The sequence below is a fragment of the Balaenoptera musculus genome, chromosome 15 (genome assembly GCF_009873245.2).
Source record: "Balaenoptera musculus isolate JJ_BM4_2016_0621 chromosome 15, mBalMus1.pri.v3, whole genome shotgun sequence".
Lineage (NCBI taxonomy): Eukaryota > Metazoa > Chordata > Mammalia > Artiodactyla > Balaenopteridae > Balaenoptera > Balaenoptera musculus.
The window spans coordinates 50,731,917-50,746,991 of record NC_045799.1 but is presented as its reverse complement, the minus strand read 5'-3'; the positions used below and the strand labels follow the sequence as shown (position 1 = coordinate 50,746,991).

Genomic DNA, 15,075 nt, shown 5'->3' with positions numbered 1-15,075 from the left:
GCATAAGTGGTTATGCATTTGACAAACTATTTAGATTCAAAATTATAATTGCCTTTTAAAGCAAAATTTAATTTACTGTGTTTCAGCAACCCTAAAATAGAAAGATATAATAATGCCGAAACTTTTAACTGGGATGACAAACTATTGTTTTATGACAATTCAAAAATTATTTTGGTGACCACATCCTATAGCAATACAAGTAATATCATTTTAATAAATTATTTCAACTGTATGAAGAATATGATTTCCAACCTCTCCTAGGTCAAAGTTAGTATCTACTTGCATAGAAAAGTAAACCCAAGTAGATTTAATAATCTTAGCCAAAAAATGCTTGGCAAGAAAATTCTAAAATGTTATTGTGAAAGTCTCCCTATGGATTTATAATTGACATTTTTATTGACATAGTTCTAGATTCACATGGCACTGTAAGAAATAATATATAAACTGTACACTTTGTCCAGTTTCCCCCAATGGTAACATTTTGCAAAACTATAGTATCACATCATAGACAGTAATGACATTAATTAAATCCATTGATCTTATTCAGATTTCCCCAGATTAATATGCATCGTGTGTGTGTGTGTGTGAAATTTCATATAGTTTTATCATGTGTAGGTTTGTGTATCAACCACCACAATCAAGAAATTGGCCTATGGATTTTTAAAACATTGTATGATTTGGTATTAAAGTTGAAAAAAACTAATGTAGAGGCTGTTGTGTAAGGCAGGTGTTTATTTTTTGAAAAATATTTTTCAAAAATTAAAAACAATGTTATTGTCTCCCTTATTTTTCCTACATCTTTAATATTGATATCTGAGGAAAAGTATCTAAAATTTAATTCAAAAGTGATCTGTGGCTTACAAGAAACCAGTATCTTCAGATCATTCCCTCTGCTTGAGAAATTTGAATTAGTCTTCCTATTCAAATTGGCAAAGTAATGACTGCTTCAAAAATATAAAACAGCATGGAATTACCCCTTAAAGAGAGGAGAATGTGTCACTAGCAGTACTAGCAGCATTTAGAGTGTGAACCTCCCCAACCCTCAGGTTATTCTGTGGATGTACAGAGGACTTAGTACAGGACCAAGTGAGCATTCATGGAACCCAGGCTTTCTAGGCACAAGACAGGATTCCTGCCCTCAAACTGTGAGCCAGGAGATAAACAAACATACCTGCAACAACATGGAATAGGATGTGATAGGGTGTAAGTCCGTGCTGAAGTGTAAGTTGTGCAGCTGTTCAGAGAAGGGGGGGAGCTGGGGTGCAAGTGAGGAAGGCCCCAGTTGGGGAGTGATCCTGGGCAAGAACCCCAGCATGGGGGAAGGTAGGAGGCAGAACTGTGAGAGGACTGGCTTGTCCCAGTTTCTGAAGCAGGAATACTGAAAATGAGGTTGACTGAATAGAAAGCATGTTGTATTGCTGTGCATTGTTCCTTGCTATTTTGTAGGTCTATTTTGTACCCTGCTCAGTGCTGAGCACTCTGTAATTACTTACTCTGTAAATATTCCAGGTGCTGACTTAGGCTAAAAGTCTAAGTGATAATTCTTCTGCTAGAGATCAGATTTGTCACTTAGGGCCTTCACATTCTATCTTGTCTTTGTTTCTTTTCAGTTCAGGCTGTGGTTACGTTGTAAATGAAGCATCCAGCACTTGTACAACTTGCAACAAAGATTCTTCAGAATTTAAATCAGTTTTTCGCAGCTTCCATATGCTAATTGATCTTACTGATCACACAGGTACCCTCCATTCCTGTAGTCTCACAGGAAGTGTTGCTGAGGAGACTTTGGGCTTCACGGTAAATAATAAAAAGGAAAATATGTTTAGAAATACTTCCAAATTGAATTCGCTTCCCCAAACATATAGGTTATTTTGGTGAACATTTGATAGAAATTAATTCATTAATAAAGAAGTCTGGGAAAAATCAATCTTGACTTAAACACACATTGTTTTAATGAACAAATAATTACATATTGCATATTAAAATCCTAGCTAACATTAACTGTTAGGAATAACAAGAGAGGTCCTTGGTGACAGTGGAGAATAAACATGACATTTTATATAGTCAAATAACAATGGGCAAAACAACACCTTGGAGACACTGAGCAGGGTCCTCTGTGAGGAGGGTTTGGCAGTATTTCACCTACCCAGGTGTATAAGGTCAGCCACGAGCTCTTCCTCAGTCTGCCCCATAGCACAGCAGCAGAGATTAGCTTGTGTGCTTGATGTTAGGTTTGATGTTTTTTATTGTTAGAACCCGCTCATGAAGTTTACCATTAAACCTCAGTGGTTTCCACTTTGTTAAGGGGAGCTTTCTGTGCCGAGCCACCTGGCTGGCTTCAGACATTCAGTTTAGAGCCTTTCTATCTAGCCTTATCTCCTCCATCAAGAGAATTGACCAGTAATTACTATGGATAAAATTCCATTTCCAGTGAGCAAATTTGTTTTACATTATTGTCAAGATGAGTTATCTATATATTCTTTGGAAATATTTGTTTAATTTTTTTTATCCAGGTAAATGAGTTTCTTGCAATGACGGATGAACAGAAAACAGCATTAAAGTGGCAATTTCTTTTGGAAAGAAGCAAAATTTATTTAAAAGTTAGTGCATTTTATAGTACTGTATTATTCTTTTTTAAAAAATATTTATTTATTTATTTGGTTGCGCCGGGTCTTAGTTGTGGCAGGCAGGCTCCTTAGTTGTGGCGTGCGAACTCTTAGTTGTGGCATGCATGTGAGATCTAGTTCCCTGACCAGGGATTGAACCTGGGCCCCCTGCACTGGTAGTGTGGGCTCTTAACCACTGCATCACCAGGGAAGTCCCAGTACTATGTTATTCTATATGTTCAAGCAATAAGAAAATCCTGGAGTATGATGTAATAAATTAGGGAATTTGTTATTTTTTAAATAAATTTATTTATTTTTATTTTTATTTATTTTTGGCTGCATTGGGTCTTCATTGCTGCGTGCAGGCTTTCTCTAGTTGCAGCGAGCAGGGGCTACTCTTTGTTGTGGTGCACGGCCTTCTCATTGCGGTGGCTTCTCTTGTTGCAGAGCACGGGCTCTAGGCGCGTGGGCTTCAGTAGTTGTGGCATGCGGGCTCAGTAGTTGTGGCGCACGGGCTTAGTTGCTCCGCGGCACGTGGCATCCTCCCGGACCAGGGCTCGAACCCGTGTCCCCTGACTGGCAGGCAGATTCTTAACCACTGCGCCACCAGGGAAGCCCAGGAATTTGTTATTTTTAATAATGCCCAGTTCCCAGATGTGCAGAAGGATTTGGCTACCATAGAAACAGTGGAAGTAATCAGCTTTTTTCATATAGTATAAAGAAGTTACAAATGATACAAAAGAAAAAGACCAACAAAGAAAATATTAACTCCGTTAATGTTAACTCCAAGGCTAGGAACTGGGCTTTAGAGTCAAAGCTGGGTCCCCCCCCCCCGCCCCCATGTACGATGCTCCTCACTTCAGTGAGCAGTATTCAATAGCAAGTTAAATGCTGCAGTGAGACAGACTTGGGTTTGACTCCCAGTCCCACCATTCCTCAGCCTATGGGACCCTGGGGAGGTTAATTAACTTCTCTAAGCCTCTAAAATTCTGTGCTCCTACAACTCTTATCAGAGCAGACTCCCACAGCAATAGCAACACTTCAGTGTTGGAAGGCCACAGAACCTTAGTGTTAAAAGTGTAAAATGGGCAGTGGGACAAACTCCCCTTGTTTTGCAACTGAGGAAAATAGGACCAAGAAATGTTGCTTCTTGCCCCAGGTCACAGGTGAGATAGGGCTACAGTCTACATTATTTCAGATGTTTCCTCTTTTACACTCTTAAAAATTTTTGAGCTCTTAAGTGAGTTATATCTGTCAACATTTATTGTATTAGAACTTAACATTGAGAAAAATTTTAAATGTATTCATGAGCACACATTCTTTTAGCAGTTAGAACAATGATATCATCTCATGTCATGTAGCCTCTCGAAAACTACAGTGCACTCTGGTGAAAGAATGAGAGTAAGAAAGGCAAACAGCATTTTCGTATTATTATGAAGATAGCTTTGATCTCATGGATACCCTGAAAGAGTCTTTGAGAACACTGGGTCTGCTCCATCTCAGCCTCATAAGCAGGTTTTCCCATTTTCCTGTGGCTTCCTTTCCTTGCAGCCTCAAGCATATCTGAATAGATTGCAGACATGGAGTCACCAATGGCCTCAACAATATTTCTAGGACCTCAGTTTGAGGCCTCTTCATTACTAGGCCAAAGGGGGAAAATTACAGTAATATACTGCATCTCTTCCACCATTTGCATGAATCCACCTAAATACTGTACTGTCTATTCCCAAATCAGCATATACTCAGATCCTTGTCCAACTTTGTGGTTTCCCTCCAAACAGGAGGTACCAGTTGCTCTGAGTTTGATCAATTTAAATTCATGGTAATTTATTTATAGTTTCCCAAACTTGATTCAAATATAGCAACAAATTGCTCTCAAGTAAATGGATATTGTACCTTTCCAAAGAATATGTTAAAAAGATATTTGTCAGATTTAACAAAGATTTCAAGCAGGTAGTGATTATATCACAAAATGTAATAAAGATTGTGAGCCTCCGGCTTCCCTGGTGGCGCAGTGGTTGATAGTCTGCCTGCCAATGCAGGGGACACGGGTTTGAGCCCTGGTCTGGGAGGATCCCACATGCCGCGGAGCAACTAGGCCTGTGAGCCACAACTACTGAGCCTGCGCGACTGGAGCCTGTGCTCCGCAACAAGTGAGGCCGCGATAGTGGGAGGCCCGCGCACCGCGATGAAGAGTGGCCCCCGCTTGCTGCAACTGGAGAGAGCCCTTGCACGGAGGCAAAGACCCAACACAGCCAAAAAATAAATAAATAATAAAAGTGTTCAAAAAAAAAAAAAGATTGTGAGCCTCAAATACAATTTCAATTGTTATAGATCAGTTAAAACAGAACATGTAATTTAAAAAATAAGAACTTACATTGCTCTGCTAATAAGATAAAAACAAAGGATTTCCATATAGGACATTTTGTATATTTATCATATTTCAATTAAAAATAATGGCTACTTAAAGTGGTTCATTTGGAGGGATTTCAAAGTGAGTTATTCATTTCAATGTTTTAAAACACATAGTGATATTAGTATCACAGATCTTGTAAGATCTGATATTAGTGTTAAAGAATAATTTTCAAAAAGGTTAAATTGACTCATACAAAATAAAATGAATACATGTCAAAGATTTAATTCAATTCATTAATTAATGAAGGAAATTAAAATGCCTAGCTGATGTGTCCTTCCACTCTATACTAAATAAAATGTAGGTGAGAGTGCTTTGTAAATTGTAAAAAGTGAGACATCATTATTAATCAACTGCATCATGATATCGTTGTGCTCTAACAGGTCACGTTACTGCTGCGGGTTCACGTCTGTCACAACTGGTTGTTTGAACACACTTTAAGCCCTTTTTTCTACCTGTTGGATTTGAAATCCCAACTTTCCTACCTGAGAAAAAGGTCATGAAAAATTGATGTGGATTTTTACAAAATCACTGTCAGAAGCCAGATCTATAATTTTTCTCCCAACTCTGCCTGAGACTGGAACTCTTTCCATTGTCTTACAGCTTTAATTGAAGTTTTTGTTCATATCTGTGAAGGAAACTCATTGCTGTTCTTTATTTGTGGTCGTTGGTTTTCAGCTTTGTATACCAGGTGATTTTAGAAACTAACTCTCTTTTTCTCCCTGCAGTTTTTTTTATCTCACAGAGCAAGGGGTGGACTGAGAGTGAGTGTGCTCTCCTGTAAGCTCGCAGATCCTATCGAGGCAAGTAGGAACTTGTCTGGACAAGGAAATATTTAAAAACCAGACGTCATTTTAAACTCTGGAAAAGAATACGAGTTTTAACCGCCTTTAAAGTGGAAAACGAGTTTGAAAATTACAGATAAAATTGTATTTTGTTCAAATGTGGTGAGAATGTTTCTGTAAATTGTTATTCTGTTTCCCCCTGGAGTCCGTTAAGAGTAAATCCTAAAATCTCCCTCTTATTCAAGTTCATTTCTTAGAAGGCCTTTTCTACTGGCTTTGCCCTCTCTCTTCCCAAGTTGGAAAGTGTTTGCATGAATTAATAAACAAGTTTAATCTTTCCCACAGATATGAATGATTTCTTTTCTTAAGCCCCTTTCCTCTTTGTCTTGTTTGCCTGGAGAAAGATCAGAACCTATAAAACAACGTGGATATGGCTCAGACTACTTTGCTGGAGCTGATGGGCACAGACGACCGGTTCTCCCAGTGCTGGGTGGGGACGGCAGAAGTCCATGGGTGATGCTGTGCAACTGTTTTGATCACTGTAGAGCTCTTCTAGTCGGTTGCTTTCTCTGATGACACATAAGAGCTACCCGATGCTTGTGAAGGCTTGCTGACTCAGGCTTGACATTTGTGAGTCTGAATCAACTCGGGGGAGACCAACTTCAGAAGTTTCACAAGCGGTGACGAGTCTTAGGAACTTGGAAGGGTGGGCGACCTGCTCTGCTTTGACAGGGGGACGGTCCCTCCACTTCAGCTGCCTTTGCAGCAGCCCCAGAGCGCTCTGCTCAGCTCCACACCATCTCCGGTCACTGGTCACTTGCTTCAGGGCACAGACCCACCACTGCGGTCAGTGTTGATCCACAGTGTGGGAGGTTTGTCCAGCGTAATTTGGGTCTGGCACTTCAAAGGCTACACTTCACCCACCACAGGAATGAAAAAAAGAAGAAGTAAGTGAACGAAATTCTTTTATAAAGCTGGTGTTGGGAGATAAACTTATCTTGTCAGTAATGTTTTCTCTGGCTTTAACCATATGCAGCCATGGGGGAGGGATATGAGTTGACACTTAGTGTGTCTAAATTGTGGTAATAAATGATGTAATGAAGATCTTGACCATAGTTGTGCAAATATCAAGTGTACCTGATGAAGGGCTTCCTTCCTTTCTCCCTCGGGGAGGGGATAGGTGTGTTAATCAGGGTGAATTGTGAAGGTGGACAGGGAAGGAAGGAAGGAAGGAAGGAGAGTGGTGCAGGGACAAGGATGCCTGGCTTAGATAGTGTGTCCGGCGCTGCTGTGCCAGGCCTCCTGGGGCTCTGACCTCTAGCAGCAGGTGTCAAAGTGCCAACACCTGGCACTTTGGGTGCCAGAACCAGCTGTCTGGGCTCCTATAGTCCATGGCCCTCAGCTGCTCTGGCTGTTTCACCACTAGCCTCAACTGCATAATACAGGTGCAAAATACCAGCATTCTCAAAGTAGGTGCATATGCAGTACTTAGTGTTCCCTAACCAAGGCCTGTGAAGGCCTAGTGGGCAGCAGAGGGCTCTGCATGACTTCCTCACTGCTACCATGGTGACCTCTCAGTGGCATTTAACTAAGGAGACCCCATGCCTGTCACTAGAGGGACATCACAGTTGCTTATTTCATCTGATGAAATTGGAATCTACAGGGCTAGCTGTCATGCCACACTGAATCAGAGGTACTTCACAGAGCTTACTTAACTTACACATTCACAGAATGAAGATTACAAACTGGTCAGTATCTAAAATTTGGCTGTAGATTAGCCAGAATGCAGGTACTTGAAGTATCGATGAAAGAAAGAAGCATTCTGTCCCATCAACACAAAATCTACAACTCCCTGTCCAGGATCTCTATTTCTCTGCTACTCTCCAGAAGCTGCTTTTCCTGGTCCTAGTGACTTCTGATCTACATGTTTTATATTGCTTTACATAAATAGTTTGGTGACTATATAATTTTTCCTAATCTTCTATTAGTGGTTCATTTAAATACAGTTTTCCTTTCCTAATTCTGCTTTGGTGAGGGTTTTTGTTGTTGTGGTTCAATACTCTGTACGTGGCAGAAACACAATATATATTTATCCACCTATTACTCATCTTGAGGAACCCTGGAGTTGTTTTTGCTTTTTAAATATTTTTTATCATAAAGTTTTATGTGTTTATTGTAGAAAAATTAGAGAAAATGATAAAAAAAAAAAAGGAAAAGGAAAGAAAAGAAAACCCATAATCTCCCATCCCAATCTTTTTAAACTGGTAGAAAGTATATTCTTTTCTTATAAATGTGTTTTTGTTTTGTTTTTTTATTGTGGTAAAATATACATCACATAAAATTTACCATTTTGACCATTTTTAAGTGTACAGTTGAGTGGCATTAAGTACATTCACAATTTTGTGTAAACATCACCACTATCCATTTCCAGAAATTTTTAATCATCACAAATTGAAATTCTGTACTCATTAAGACAAGAACTCCCCATCTCCCCCTCCCCCAGTTTCTGATAACCTCTGATCTACTTGGTCTCTATGAGTTTGGCTATTCTTGGTACCTGATATACGTGGAATCATACAATATTTGTCCTTTTGTGTCTAGCTTATTTTTCTGAGCATAACGTTTTCAAGGTTCATCCATGTTATAACGTGTCAGAATTTCATTCCTTTTTATGGCTGAGTAGTATGTATGAATTGGATAAATGTACCACCTTTTGTTTATCTATTAAGATCTTGGTGGACAATTGGGCTGTTCCACCTTTTGGCTATTGTGATTAGCCAATCATAGCTACCTTGAACATCTGTGTACAAGCATCTCACATTTTTGTAAATGTCTTTCCTGAGTTTTTATCATCTCTCTATCCATCTATGTTAAAGCATATAATTTACAAAATAAAACCAAAAAATTAAAAACACATATAATTTACAAATACAGGTTATACTATAACCTGCTTTTACACTTAATAATTTATAATAAAGTTTTCATGCCATTAAATATTCTACATAATTTCAATAGCTACATATTATTTTATTATATGAGTATATGATAGTGAATGTAATCAATCTAATAACATTTGACATTTAAAATGTTTCCCATTTTTTGCTATTACAAATGATGGCTGTAGCTAAATCTTTGGCCACATTCTTAATTATTTCTTTGGGATAAGTTTCTAGATATTAAATTGCTGCAACAATGTTACACTATTGAATACTTTTTAATGTGATGGATTTTGTAATAAGCACTTTATTTATATTATCTGATTTATGCAATTACTGTTATTTTGCCCACTTTATAGATGGGACATGAAGGCCAAGTTAGAGGAGGTAGATGTGGAGGTGGCTGAGTGGGCAGGCTCTGTGGCTGCAGGCTCAACCCCCTCTGCTACTCCCAGGATAGACTCCAGCTCTAAGCTTCTCCACATTTGTGGTTCCCCTTTGGTAAATGGGGATAATAATATACCAACTCCTGCTGGCAACTGTTAAGACTAAATAAGTTAGTATATGTAAAGTGCTTAGACTCATGCACTTAGTATATGATCAATAAGTACCAGTTAGGGGCTTCCCTGGTGGCGCAGTGGTTGAGAATCTGCCTGCCAATGCAGGGGACACGGGTTCGAGCCCTGGTCTGGGAAGATCCCACATGCCGCGGAGCAACTAGGCCCGTGAGCCACAACTACTGAGCCTGCGCGTCTGGAGCCTGTGCTCCGCAACAAGAGAGGCAGCGACAGTGAGAGGCCCGCGCACCGTGATGAAGAATGGCCCCCGCTTGCCGCAACTAGAGAAAGCCCTCGCACAGAAACGAAGACCCAACACAGCCAAAAATAAATAAATAAATAAATAAAAATTTAAAAAAAGAAAATAAGTACCAGTTATTGTAAATGTCGAGGTATAGCAATATCATTGGCACTCATATTTGGCAATATATTTGTTGTATTATGTCTATTCTGCTTTTATAATTTGAATTTTTTTCTAGTATCTTATTAGATTTACAATTACTTTACTCTTTCCCTTTAGAATATATGAAGGTTTTAGCATATGAATTAATTGTATTGAAAGGAAATATAAAACTTCCTTGAAATCAGATCCTACACCAACATTTACACCAAAGATGTGCCCAATAGTCTTGTTAAGAAGATAACTGTGGGGACTTCCCTGGTGGTGCAATGGTTAAGAATCTACCTGCCAATACAGGGGACACGGGTTTGATCCCTGATCTGGGAAGATCCCACATGTCGCGGAGCAACTAAACCCGTGCACCACAACTACTGAGCCTGAGCTCTAGAGCCCTCGAGCCACAACTACTGAAGCCCGCGTGCCTAGAGCCTGTACTCTGCAACGAGAAGCCACCGCAATGAGAAGCCTGCACACCTTAAGAAAGAGTAGTCCCCGCTCGCCGCAACTAGAGAAAGCCCGTGCGCTGCAACGAAGACCCAACGCAATCAAAAATAAATAAATTTATTAAAAAAAAGATAACTGTATAAACACACGAAAAGATATCAGCTTCACTATTAATCAGAGAAACGCAAATTAAAAAGACCATAGCCACAATACCCAGTGTTGGCTAGGGTGTGAGCAAAAAGGTCAAGTACAAATTAGTATATCCTTTGTCAAGTACAAATTAGTATATCCTTTCCCCTGGGCAATTTGGCAAAAAGTATCAAAATGTAACGTGCAAACTATTTAATCAATTTCACTTCTAAGACTTTCCCTAAGGAAATAAACAAGTGCCAAATATGTGTATGGAGGATGTTCCTTGCATCATAGTTTCTAGTAGCAAAGCATTTGAAACCTATGCAACCTCTAGCGCAGGGGTTCCCAACCCCTGGTCCGGGCTGCACAGCAGGAGGTGAGTGGCCGGAGAGGGAGCGAAGCTTCATCTGTATTTACAGCTGCTTCCCATGGCTTGCATTACCACCTGAGCTCCACCTCCTGTCAGCAGTATGGTGAGTTGTATAATTATTTCATTATATATTACAACGTAATAGTAATAGAAATAAAGTGTACAATAAATGTAATGCACTTGAATCATCTGGAAACCGTTCTTCCCCTTACCCCCCCTCTGTGGAAAAGTTGTCTTCCATGAAACCGGTCCCTGGTGCTAGAAACGTTGGGCACCGCTTCTCTAGGGGAGTGTTGGGCTCCACCCAGATCTCTGGTAGGCACCTAGCCCTCAGCCTCTATGAAGGTTGGAGAATTACCTGGGGAAGTTACAGGAGAGGTGGGGGAGCAGATTCTGGCAATGACTTCCCCTTGGGATGGTCAGTGGACTGAAGCTCATCTCCAGTTCTGAGACCCTGTTCTTTCTTAGTTTGTTCCCTGCCTTTTCTACTTCCTCTTCACTTCCTTTCTCCTGAGAGCACTCCTAAAAATCACGTGAACAAATATCCCCACGTAAGGCTCTGCTTCTGGGGTACATGATCTAAGACACAGTCATTAAAAGTGGTTATGAAAATATGCACCGACCTGGAAAGATATTCACAGTATATGCCTAATGAACAATTAAAAAAAAAAAAAAGTCCAGAAGAACAGATGTCAAGCCATATACTCTATATGAACTAATAATATCATGGATTTTTTAAAAGTTGTGATAAGGGTATTGTGACTATATAGGAGAATGTCCTTATTTCTATGAGATGCATGCTGAAAGGGTAGAGTGTTTCTGCAACTCACTTAGTTTTCAGTTTTCCAAAACGTGTGTGTTTGTGTGTGTGTATACACACAGGGTGTGGGGTGGGAAGAGAGAGAATGAACATAGCAAATGTCAACAATTGTTGAATTTAGTGCAGGGTATATGGAGTTTGTTGTATTAGTCTTTCAATTTTGTAGTAGGTTTAAATTTATTCAAAAATAAAAGTTGGTGAAAATGTACTTTCTGGGTATTAGGATTATTGCGATTTTAGCAACATCAGGAATTATGAGAATTGGTATCTCTCTTTTTGATTCCTGCAGTCAAGGAGTTTGTGTGCTATACCTGCAATGCTGATAGCAGCTGTCTGTGACAAAGCTTGTGCCACCACTGGGTGAACATTGACCTCAGGGGCACCATACATTATCTGGATGCTGACTTGTTCACCCAAGGGGGCCATATGTGAACACTGCTCCCGCTGTGTACCTTTAGCTTGCTTTCAGATCTGTCAGCTTGGTAGACTTGGTTCAGCTGGACCTAGTATCTGATAGTTTTACTAATAAACTCTCAATATAAGCATACCCTTGATTCATCTCTCCCACTATGGGAACCTAGCCAAAGGAAATAACTACTAGCAAATAATTAGAAAATATCTCAATGACCAAAAATGGAGGACTGACTTCATCATATGCAATCACTGAAATGTGCTGACTGACATGAAAAGACAGTCACGATATATAGTGAAAAAAGGTTAGAAAAGTGTATGATATGAACAAATTGTATTTAAAAGATCACAATTACATCTGCAGATTTGGAAGAATGTACACCAAATGCTTAATTTGGACTGTCTCTGTGCATATGAAATTTGGGGTGTTTTGGTTTTTAGCTTATACATATTTTCTGAGTCTTCTATAATAAACATCTATTGCTTAAGCATTTGTAAAAAGAAATGTTATTAAAAGATAAAAGAAGGGAGTTCCCCAGTGGCCTAGTGGTTAGGATTCTGGGCTTTCACTGCTGCGGCCCGGATGTGGCCAAACAAAACAAAACAAAACAAAAAAGATAAAAGATAGCATGACATTTTATAAACAAATCCAACTATGACACTTCCTCATAATAAATTATAAATTGGGGGTTGCATAATACCTAAACATTTGAACTTTCTAATATATCTACTTAAAAGACGCAGCCTGCGTTGTGGTCAAGACTTCAGGTTTTGTACATTTAGAATGGACAAACAAGGTCCTACTATATAGCACAGGGAGCTATATCCAATCTCCTGGGATAAACCATAATGGAAAAGAATATTTTTTAAAAATTTCTATATGTGTAAAACTGAGTCACTTTGCTGTGCAGCAGAGATTGGCACAACATTGTAAATCAACTATACTTCAATAAAAAAAAATACGGAAAAAAAAGACTTCAGGATTTGGTCTTGGGATGGCTGGGTTACATCTTGGCTCTGCCACTTAGCTGAGTGACCATACAGCCAGGCTGGCTAGCCTCTAAATCTGTCTCCATCTGTGTAACAGGGATGGTAGTAATAATACCACCCTCCAGTTTTGTTGAGGATTAAATAATACACAGAAAACTCTTGGCACAGTGCCTAGTAGTACTAAGTGCTCAATAAATGTTAGGAGCCAGCAGGTGCCTTCTGTTTAGGCTAACAGCAGGAGCTCCTGCCTGCCTAAGCCTAAAGGACGCCGCCAGGCACTCTGACAGCTGTGTTGTGCATCTCACTTAGCTTTTTGTCAGAGAAGGGAGCAGGTGAGAGCAAAAGCAGCACTCAGAGGCAGTTTGACTTCCCTGAAGCTTCCTTATCGCTGGGTGCGAGGTACAGGTGCTGATTAACTCTGTTAATAAAGCACAGTATTCTGGAGGCCAAAGGCCAAAGACCAAGGTCTGAAGCCCCTTAATGAGGATGTGTCCCTCCTAACCACTATTGGGGGGAAAAAAGTACACTTTTAGGTCACACAAAAGACAGCATATTTATTTGGGAAACAATAGTTTCAAAATTATCTCCTGAACTCAGAATCTATGGGCCAGAATACACACCCTAAGTAAACAAGTGAGGTTTTCATTAATTGTTCACTTATTAAATAAAACTTTTAATTAACTATGTGGAGTAGTGTTTTTCCACATTTGCATGATAAGAATCACTTGGAGTGCCAGAGATTGATTCCATTAATTAATACATTAGGCCTGGGATGGCCCAGTAATTTGGAAATTTTTACTTTTACAAATACCTCCAGATGATTTTCATGATCAAGGGGCTTTGGGAAACACTGATGAAACGTGCTTTTCCATTTCCTTTGCAGATTTTAAGTCTTGAACACGTGGTCCCAGAATGACCCACTGAAGTCTTATCCAGTCCAGTTTCAGGAAAGGAAAGTAAGTTTTCTGAACATTTGGCTTGTTGTTTCCTAGGAGGCACTGCTTCTCATTTCCATTTCTGGCCCAGCTCTTCTAGATCAAGTTTTTCTCCGACGGTCCATCTTCCTTGAGTTGAGGCATAGCAATCCAATCATCTTAAAAAATTGGTTTCTCATTAAAGTATTATCACATTAAATAACCTTTTCTTGCTTTTGTCTTGTTCCCCTTCCCCCTGAAACGTGTTAAGAAGTTAGGGTGCTTTGTATACACTCAATATTCTGGCTTTTCCACCTTAAATCTCATACTGACGACCCCGTGTATGCCAGCCTGGATCTCATCGTTTTCTTTAACGGGTCCCACTCCCTTTGGCGTCCCGGTCAAGATAATATCTCCTTCTTCCAAGGTCATGATCTTTGAAACGTAGCTGATGATGTAGGGGATGGAAAAAATCATGGAGGATGTTTCACCCTCCTGCCTGAGTTCGCCGTTGACCTTGAGCCAGAGCTTCAGGTTGTGAGGGTCAGGGATCTTCTCTTTGGGCACGAACGCGCTGACCGGGCAGGAGGCCGTGAAGCTCTTGGCCAGAGTCCAGGGCAGCCCCTTTTTCTTGCACTCGTCCTGCACGTCCCTGGCGGTCATGTCCAGGCACAGGGCATAGCCGGCCACATAGTCCATGGCTGCGGCCTCCGGGACGGCGCGGCAGCGCTTGCCCATCACCACGGCCAGCTCGAGCTCGTGGTGCAGGTTGCGGGTGTAGGCGGGCACGAGGACCGGCGAGCCCTCGGGGGCGTACGCGGTTGACGGCTTCAGGAACAGCACCGGCTCGCTCAGTGCGGCGCTCTGCATCTCCCTGACGTGGTCTGCGTAGTTCCTGCCCACGCACACGATGTTCTTCCCCCACTCCCAGAAGCGGGACAGCGGTCTGGTGGCAGCCATGCTCCTGCCTGTTGCCCCCCGGAGTCACGTGGACTCTGCCCGGCTGGCCACCGGACGCCGAAGGCTACCCGGAGAGGACCAACTACCTCGGAGCGCCGTCCCGCGGACTCCGCCAAGTGCCCGGGAGTCGCGGCGCCCGTCCTCTTGGGAGCGGCTGTCCAGTGGCTTCCCCGGGGCTGCCCGGCCTCAGGACACGGCCCGCTCCCCGGAGAAAAACTGAGGATCTTGCGCAGGTGCCTCTCAGGTGGCCCTCAGATCCGCGGCAGCCGGACGCGAGGGAGGCACCGGTGTGGCCGCGAGCGCTGATTGGCCGGAGGGCGGGGCGAGCTGAGGACACGGG

The 15,075-nt window shown here is 41.2% G+C and overlaps 2 protein-coding genes across 3 annotated transcripts in view; one reads left to right on the top strand and one right to left on the bottom strand.

Annotated features, from left to right (window-relative positions):
* Window positions 1–6,147, top strand: part of MEIOB (meiosis specific with OB-fold) — a 32,912-nt gene extending 26,765 nt beyond the window's left edge. The window contains exons 12-14 of one of the 2 annotated variants that reach the window (XM_036826839.1): window positions 1,611–1,794; window positions 2,511–2,597; window positions 5,745–6,147. In XM_036826839.1, the coding sequence (XP_036682734.1) occupies window positions 1,611–1,794; window positions 2,511–2,597; window positions 5,745–5,855 (382 nt within the window). In that variant the 3' untranslated portion in view covers window positions 5,856–6,147. The remainder of the gene's footprint in view (window positions 1–1,610; window positions 1,795–2,510; window positions 2,598–5,744) is intronic. The other variant, XM_036826840.1, reaches the window with a different exon arrangement.
* Window positions 6,148–13,402: 7,255 nt separating this feature from the next.
* On the bottom strand, window positions 13,403–15,028 carry FAHD1 (fumarylacetoacetate hydrolase domain containing 1). The gene has a single exon (XM_036825067.1). The coding sequence runs from the start codon at window positions 14,733–14,735 to the stop codon at window positions 14,070–14,072; it is 666 nt and encodes a 221-aa protein (XP_036680962.1). The 5' UTR covers window positions 14,736–15,028; the 3' UTR covers window positions 13,403–14,069.
* Between the last annotated feature and the right edge of the window lie 47 nt (window positions 15,029–15,075).